The following is an 8998-nucleotide window of genomic DNA, read 5'->3' as shown; positions in this document are numbered from 1 at the left end:
TGTGACTGTGTTGATCGATATTTATTTGCAACAGCTGAAAAACTGTGGTCTGTGGATAACATCATAAATAACACTTTCTTTTTCGCCTTTTTATAATTCCGTTTCATAATGAGATGGACCAACTTGATCGCGGCAGCAGTTTTACTGCTGGTTTTCCTAGAATCTGAAGGGGTAAGCTAATGAACACGGAAAGTGGGTAGTTTTTGTCTTAACTTTTTGAGGCAGGGCCTTGCTTTTGCTTGGCCTTGGCCTTGCGTTCTTTCATGTCTTTTGATATCGCCCCGGTCATTTTGCCGGTCCCGAAAGAGGGGCAGTGGAGATGCCGTACAGCGCCCTCACACTGCGGATCGGTCTTTTTTCCTCTATGATAGAAAGCTGCCCTCAGTGAGGGCGCTCTGTGCAAGCTATGATTGACTGCTGCAATATTCGTATCCTGTGCAATTTATTGTCACTGTTTTGCCCTTCTTACAATTAGCTGAAATGTACTTCACTATTTGCAGATATCTGCTGCACGCTCTTTCACCATCGACTATGACAAGAACACATTTCTTAAAGATGGCCAACCCTTCCGCTACATTGCTGGCTCCATGCATTACGCCAGAGTTCATCCAATGTACTGGAAAGATCGACTGACGAAGATGTATATGGCTGGACTGGATGCTGTTCAAACGTGAGCATTCAAACTCAGTGGGAGATCTACAGGGGACCCCCCCCCCCCTCCCCCTCCCCCTCCCCCTCCCCCTCCCCCTCCTCCTCCCCCCCCCCCCCCCCCCCCACGCCCCGCCAACCCTGCCCCCGACCCATCCTCAATTAAAAAAAAACAAATCCACTTTTATAGTTATAAAATGCTTATCCGTCAGTGATTAATGTTTTCAGTATCACTATATTACTTTTAAAAAGTTTCCCTCAGCAGTTTGAAAAAAAAAGAGAACTCCAATGATAAAGACAAATTCCAAAGATCCATCGTTTTTTCTTTTATCCCCATAAAACCAGATACGTCCCGTGGAACTTTCACGAGCCCAAGCAGGGATCCTTCGATTTCGAGGCTGGAGCTGATCTGGAATCATTCTTGCAAATGGCTCAGGCTTCGGGGCTGCTGGTGATTCTGAGGGCAGGGCCATACATCTGTGGAGAGTGGGACATGGTATGCTTTGATGTAAAAGAGATGTCCTGTAAAATGCTCCAAAATCTCTAAAACATTTCATCCTTAGACTATTACAATTTGAGCTTGAAAGTTTTTATTCCTATTTTCAAAGTTAAAGCATTTTTTCAAGAAGTATCAGATGTAACATTGATAAAGTAACTTGCAAATATGTCTAGCTTTTCATAGTATAGGCTCTGTGCACAAGTACTCCTTCAACGGCCAGAAAAGGAGAGTTGGGGGAGACCTAGACTGGTTCCCGACCCATCCACTGCGTATTTCGAATGATCAGTTTAGGGGCAGGGATTTGTCTGGGAGACCACCGCAAGTTAACTTTGAACGTATTTGCGTGCCGACGACGCCTGACGCTCACGCGAAGACGCTCTGGCTAATAGCTTTGGCACATTGAGGAAGTCGTTCATACTTTGCGCCCGAACCAGTACAGTACGCACACGCTGTGTGCTCGTCCACGGGGCTCTCAAAAGTGGTAAAAACGCGCCCTCTTTTGTTGGCGCATGGAGCCTATAGGTCTTTAACTTTGGTAAAGAATTTTCATAATGAAGTTTTTTCTTCTTTTATGTACTAAAGGGAGGCCTACCGTCATGGCTCTTGAAAAACCACGGCATCAAGTTGCGTACATCTGACCCAGGTATGAATGGACCATTGGCATAGCGGTACTTTCCTGGCCTTCCATCGCTGTGACCCAGGTTCGAATCACGCCCGGGCCAACACGTGGATTGGGTTTTCAGTCCCTGCCTGATTCCGTGGGTTTCCCTTATACTTCTGAACCTGTAATTTCTTCTCATTGTCTGCTCTCGACAGTTTCTTCAGGTTTGCAAACTACAGTGCCTAGGGCGATTTTGAGGAATCCGTGGTTTCATTACCAGAAATAAATAATAATGTTCATCTACACAACCTTGTTATTCAAAGAATTAGTTTTAAAAGGGCAATGTACTGTTAATAATTCAAGATTTCTTCTTCAAAACCATGCCTGCCAAATCTTCTGTATTTTTATAGTTTGGTCTGAATCACCTCATGACTCGACAAGTACATTTAGCAGTTCGGTATTTCAATTTTATCCTGTTTATGGTTTGTTTTTTCAGTATACTTGAAGTACGTTGACCAGTGGCTGGATACGTTTCTACCCAAGATTAAGTCCCATCTCTATGCCAATGGCGGACCAATTATCACAGTTCAGGTAGGTTTAAATATCTTTTAGGAAACTCTCAGCTATTTGATTTGCAACCAGACAACGTCTTCTTTACTGAATATATATTTAATGACTTGAGACTTGACCAGAGTGACTGAGACTTATGAACTGAGTGACTTGAGACTTGACCAGAGTGACTTTAGACTTGACCAGAGTGACTTGAAACTTGACCAGAGTGACTTTAGACTTGACCAGAGTGGCTTGAGACTTGACCAGAGTGACTTTAGACTGGCCTAGAGTGACTTGAGACTTGACCAGAGTGACTTGAGACTGGACCAGAGTGACTTGAGACCTGACCAGGGTGACTTGAGCCTTGACCAGAGTGACTTGAGACTCGACCAGAGTGACTTGAGACTCGACCAGAGTGACTCCAGACTTGACCAGAGTGACTTGAGACCAGACCAGGGTGACTTGAGCCTTGACCAGAGTGACTTGAGACTTGACCAGAGTGACTTGAGACTTGACCAGAGTGACTTGAGACTTGACCAGAGTGACTTGAGACTTGACCAGAGTGACTTGAGACTTGACTAGAGTTACTAATAAGCTCGACCAGAGTGGCTTGTGACTTGACCAGAGTGACTTTAGACTGGACTAGAGTGACTTGAGCAGGGTGAGTTGAGACTTGACCAGAGTGAAATGAGACTTGACCAGAGTGGCTTGAGACTTGACTAGAGTGACTTGAGACTTGACCAGGGTGGTTTGAGACTTGACCAGATTGACTTGAGACTTGACCTGAGTGACGTGACACTTGACCAGAGTGACTTGAGCCTTGACCAGATTGACTCCAGACTTGACCAGAGTGACTCCAAACTTTATCAGAGATACTTCAGACTTGGCTGGAGTAACTTTAGCCTTCCCTTTTTAACTGACCTCCAGATCGAGAATGAATATGGCAGCTACCCAGCCTGTGATCACGAGTACATGCGCCATTTGCTCAGGCAGTTTAAATCTCATCTCGGGGAGGATGTTGTGTTCTTTACAACGGATGGACCGTCTCAAAGACTGCTGGAGTGTGGCTCCTTACAGGGCATATATGCAACAGTGGATTTTGGTGCAGGGGGTGACCCAAGTGCACGTTTTGCTGTACAGAGACAGTTTGAGCCAAAAGGTCCTCTGGTAAGTTGGCTGAGGTCCTCATTGTTATTGTTATCTCAAGCAACCCATTGTTCCAAGTCCTCAGTTGTAAAAGTCAACTTGGTCAACGTAAAACACCTTCCATCATGGACCTCTTATTGTCCTATTGTTTGCACACATTTTGAGAAGATCCCCCATTGGTTTTGTACACGATTTCCAACTGGGGACCCTCGCCCAACCGTGGACCCTATACCTTTATCATGCTGCCACCATTTCAGTCATGTTCCCTGTATCCAATAACAGTACTGAATGATGGTTTTTTGTGCAAAAAGGAACCAGACTATTTTTCCTTCCAGCCTCACTTTGGTTACGTTGATTTGAATGAGGAAAAAATCAAAGATGGCTGCAACATGATAATGGCCTATTGTCATCTATTGTTCAAGGTCCCCTATTAAATACTTACTCACACACACAGATACTTTCTAAATTTCTTGTCAGTAATTTTCAGGGAAAATGTGTGCAAGCCCTACCAGTAACAACCCAGCTTCGATCACACTAAGAACACTGCCTGTTTTCTGATATGTGTGGTCGAAATGGAGCTTTTGGAAAAAGACTGAGATTTTCCAAGTTTCAAAATTCTTCTTTTCGTCAGAATTTTTTATGTAATTTGATTTTCAGGTCAATTCTGAGTATTACACTGGCTGGCTGGACCACTGGGGGTCACCGCATCAAACCAGGACGACGACAGGAATTGTTGATTCCCTGGATAAAATCCTGCATCTTGGAGCTAACGTCAACATGTAAATTTCACCCTATTTCCCTCGGTTATTTTTACGTTCAAATATGCTGAACCTATTTAAACCCATAAAACAATCCCTATGTGAATTGTTTTGTTTTGCTGAAAGAACACTTACCATTTTTGTGATCCGTGGACAGAACTTTAAAACGGTGGTTGTGTTTAAAATTCCATAACTTGAAAAGTACATGAGTGATTTGAATGATTCTTGTACTAAAAGAAAGCTTATTAATTGGGCTTTCATATCCTAGATTTTGATAGTGATACATGCAGAACTTCATTAAAACATTGGTCCTGCCATTCGGTTTTCCTTTTTGTTGGACTCACCCTGTAGTTATTTGTTAGCGAAATCTGTCTTTTTTCAGGTACATGTTTGAAGGTGGGACCAACTTTGCCTACTGGAATGGAGCCAATGGGAACGAGGCCTCGTACTCACCGCAGCCGACGAGCTACGATTACGACGCACCACTGACTGAAGCTGGTGACCCAACCCAAAAATACCTTGACATCAGGACGCTCATTGGAAAAGTAAGAAGCATAAGTCAATCACTTATGAAATCACACGGGTGACCAAGAATATTTCACAAGACGGGAATGCCATGGGTGGAGAGAGGCAAGTGTGGTGAAGTGTCTTGCCCAAGGACACAATCACTGTGTTTCCCGCCGTTAGGGTTCGAACCCGCATTACATCACACATGGTACGGACACAATAACCATTGGACCACAGTGTTCCACCTTAAACATTTAAAAAAAAATTCCCGTTAATATCTTTCTGTTTTTAGTACAAAAAACTTCCACCGGGAAATGTTCCACCGCCGACACCGAAGCATGCCTACGGCAAAACGGACATGAATCGTATCGCGACGCTATACGAGGCATTGGGTGTCATCTCCCCCACTGGACCAATAAGCACGGACTATCCTATGAGCATGGAAGATTTGCAACAGGTTTGTAATTATTCATAAGATGGAATTTGCATTGGGGTGATTCAATATTAGGTAAATTGGGTAAATTCAATATTAGGTTTTGCCCTTCAATTACATATAAACACTGTAAACTCGTTGTGGTACATCAAGTGAAAATGAGAAGAATCACTCCGGTGGGACTCGAACCCACGACCCTAGTGCAGACGTCTTCCCACTCGACCACTGAGCTTGCCGGGAATCAGTTGGCTGGTTCAAATCTGATGTAGCAGTGGGTACCACAATGAAACTATTCACAAGATGGAATTTTGCGTTAATATTAGGTTTTGCCCTTCGCCGACGTGTAAACACTGTAAACACTGTATACTCGGTGTGTTACACCCCGAGTGAAAGTGAGAAAAAAATCACTCAAGAGGGACCTGAACCCACGACCTCCTGCTTTGTAGTGCAGAAGTCTTACCACTTAGTCTGTAATTAACCTTTAATCGCTCAGTTGTATAAATCTGTGTCAACTACTGGGGGAATAATAATGGCAAAATCCTAAAACTGCCGGACGTGGGGGGGGGGGGGCTTGTCCATTCCTGGCTATTTGTACCATAAACTGGTTTTTATTTTTTAATTTGCAGGATTTCGGGTTCATGTTGTATCGAACCCAACTGAAAGCCAACTACACAAAGCCCACACCGCTGTTTATTCCTGGCATTCGTGATCGTGGATACGTTATGGTAGACCAGGTATGATGTCACAAATTTTCATTTGTTATTTTGGCATTGCCCTTTAGTTTTTAAATGTGAAACATTTCAGAACGCAAAATTTGCAGAAAAATCTTCCAGCACTTGCTACAAGGTTCAATTATGCTGTATATAATTTTACAGATGATGCATTTAAGATTGTAAATTACTACGCCAAAGCTGTAAAATATTGTGTACTTTTACTAGAAACCTATAGGAATTCTTCAGCGCAACACACATGTGACCCTCAACATCGATGGTCACGTCAACTCAACGTTAGACATCCTCGTTGAAAACATGGGTAGGCTAAACTACGGATGCTGCATAAACGACACAAAGGTAAATGTGAATGAAAAGATTTCTTTTTTGAGAAATTACATTCCATGTTTTGAAATCTATGGCTGTGAAAAGTTAAAGGAATGGTTATTAGAATTATGATAACTGACATCCTGTATTCTGATATTGATTACAGCGTCCCATTTTTAAAAAGTAGGTTTCGTTTGAAACATTTTTGTTAAAATTTGTAAACAGTTTGATGCCTTTTTAAAATCATTTTTGATAACGTCACATTTTACCACAGGGCATCATCAGCAATGTCACACTCGACAATGTCGTCCTAAAATCCTGGCAAATCTACTCCCTCAACCTAAGTAAGGCTCACCCAATGACCCTTCAGGCCATTGCCATGACAACGCCGGCCAAACTAGAAGACGTTCCGTCAGGACCGTTGGAGATTCCGTCATTCTATATTGGCACCTTGCCAAGCGGTCCGGCGGGGGGACCCCAAGACACCTTCTTGCAGATGCCCGGTTGGTCCAAGGTGAGAAGTTTGTAACTCTTCCCACTCCCCGATCCTATACAAAATCAATTAAAAGGCTATAAAGGATTTTGTAGGATAAAGGAAGGTAGCTCAGCAAGTTTTACTTTACATTGGGGCTGGATACCCATAGAAAATCTAACTCTAACCTCTAACCATCCTCGTTCCTACAAAATCAATCAGATGGTTTACAGGATTTTGCAGGTTTGAGGAAGGTTTTACTTTACACAGAAGCTTGAAACCCATGGAAAGTCAACTCTAGCCCCTAATCCTAACTCTCTGCTCTCGCATTCCTACAAAATCCATCTGAAAGTTTTGGAGGATTTTGTGGGATTCAGCCATAAAAGAATGCGATCGATTTCATTGACAGTGGTGGATTTTAGAGGGCTTAGAAAGGTTTCTAGCAAAGACATCAATGTTGATACGTTTAAAAAATATTTAAAATAAAAATTATAAAAATTGGTTTTTTTTATAAACCTTATAACACTTATTTTGTGACTACTTTTCTTAGGGTCAGGCTTTCATCAACGGTTTCAATCTGGGTCGCTATTGGCCAGCAGAAGGTCCGCAGTTGACCCTCTACGTTCCAGCTTTCGTTCTGACGGCAACCAAAAACACCCTGGTCCTTTTTGAGACGGAACACTCGCCCTGCAACTCGTCCAACCCCTGCTCTGTGGAATTTGTCGACAAGCCCATACTCAACTCGACGATTCCGCCTGTCGGGGATAGGTTTGTCGTACCCGAGATACAACAGGAAACGGAAAACATGGACACTATCCAAGATTTTGACCTAATTGATGAAGATGTATTTGAATGGGAAAGCATGGCGTTGTCGGAATTGGATTCATCCGAGAGCGGTGCTTCTTCTTGGGAGTATGAAGTTGATGATCCTAGATGGGTGGTGGACGGGATACCAGACCCAGTTGATGGACCTGAACCGTCAACTGATCCCGTTGCCGAGGAAAATGGCAAAAATGAGGACAATTCGTGGTTGGGTGTTGCAAAAGATATCGCCCTGTCTGCGGTGGAGATCTTTGTTTACTTCACCAGCCTACCCGTGCTTGCCTGGGGTTATTTGTAGGCACCACAATTAATCGCGCAAGGTGCGCAACATTTCACGCTGCACAACTTTTCAGTTATGACAATTTCACGAAAGTTTCAAAGTGCGTAAATTGGTGACTTACACAACAAACTATGGTATAACTTGTGCAGTCATTTTAGGTGGCATATTTAGTTGTGGTGTAGCGACTGAAAATGACCTCTTGTACCAGCAAATCGTTATTATCATGGAGCCTGTTTATTATGCACAAACTTATCAAGGTAGTGATACAAGATCACAGATTTGAGTTTTAAGTAAAAGAACAGCTGTTTTGTTGAGTCGGACAAACTACATGTATTATTCATAATGGCGGGTGGAGTTGATTCAACGGCTGTATCATGAACGAACAAAATCATAAACGAACAATCGTCGGTAATGCTGTAATTATCCTTGTCCCAGATGTCAAGATTATTGAAAATGTTCTGCAGCTACGCCAAATTTCGTGAAATTGATCGTAGCTTTATTGTGCAGCTGCCCAATGAATGTGTTACGCAAGTCCTATGCTTGGTGTAAGTTACTCACTGTTTCGTGAAATTGGCTGCATCGCCTCAGTGCTTTTGCATAGAGGGCGCTATTTGCATAATTACTTGTGCGCTTATTGATCGTAATAAATGACGACCATATGATATAATGTTGCCCAATTTGATGGAGTTAATGTCAATCAGAATACAATGAACATAGCAGGCATGTTGTCTGGTTAAACAAATATCAACTGAGCACCAGTTGCAAGAAATTAATATTGTACTTTGATTGGCTGGTAACCCGTTTTTGGTATAAGCAAATGTTTCATATGCTTTGCATTTTCTGTGCCGCTTAGCAGTTTTTGGCATAATTGAGCTGATCTGAGATCCATGTTAAAAGATGGAACAAATTTGATGTAAACGAGGATGATAAATCATGAGTCTGGTACCTATAAGTCTTTTAGGCATAGTACGCTGGAGGGGATGCAAGGTGCCTGTTGGACACATGTCAAAATACAAGTACTAAACAAAAAATGAATTATTGTACTTGGGTTCAATGGTGATACTTTACTGTGCAATTACTTGATTTTTTTTTTCAAATGGGGATGGGTTTAAGTTTATAGCCAAATAAGTATCTATAGATTGTTGTTTTTCAATTTTGTAATTTGTTACATTTTACTGAAACACATCTCTTAAAAAAAAAAATGTGTAAAAAACAGTAAACCCTGTTAATGGGTGAATTTCAA

At 42.3% G+C, this 8998-nt stretch overlaps 1 protein-coding gene across 1 annotated transcript; it reads left to right on the top strand.

Moving 5' to 3' along the window:
- The first annotated feature begins 4 nt into the window (after positions 1 to 4).
- On the top strand, positions 5 to 8639 carry LOC119745365 (beta-galactosidase-like). Its single transcript, XM_038221675.1, has 13 exons — positions 5 to 171; positions 501 to 670; positions 994 to 1144; positions 1730 to 1790; positions 2245 to 2339; positions 3228 to 3467; positions 4104 to 4225; positions 4587 to 4749; positions 5004 to 5168; positions 5771 to 5878; positions 6083 to 6214; positions 6456 to 6695; positions 7204 to 8639. The coding sequence occupies exons 1-13, from the start codon at positions 109 to 111 to the stop codon at positions 7771 to 7773; spliced, it is 2280 nt and encodes a 759-aa protein (XP_038077603.1). The 5' UTR covers positions 5 to 108; the 3' UTR covers positions 7774 to 8639.
- Positions 8640 to 8998: the final 359 nt, after the last annotated feature.

The sequence above is a fragment of the Patiria miniata genome, unplaced genomic scaffold (assembly GCF_015706575.1).
Source record: "Patiria miniata isolate m_02_andy unplaced genomic scaffold, ASM1570657v1 HiC_scaffold_7, whole genome shotgun sequence".
Taxonomy (NCBI): domain Eukaryota; kingdom Metazoa; phylum Echinodermata; class Asteroidea; order Valvatida; family Asterinidae; genus Patiria; species Patiria miniata.
This window is presented reverse-complemented; position numbering and strand designations above follow the sequence as displayed.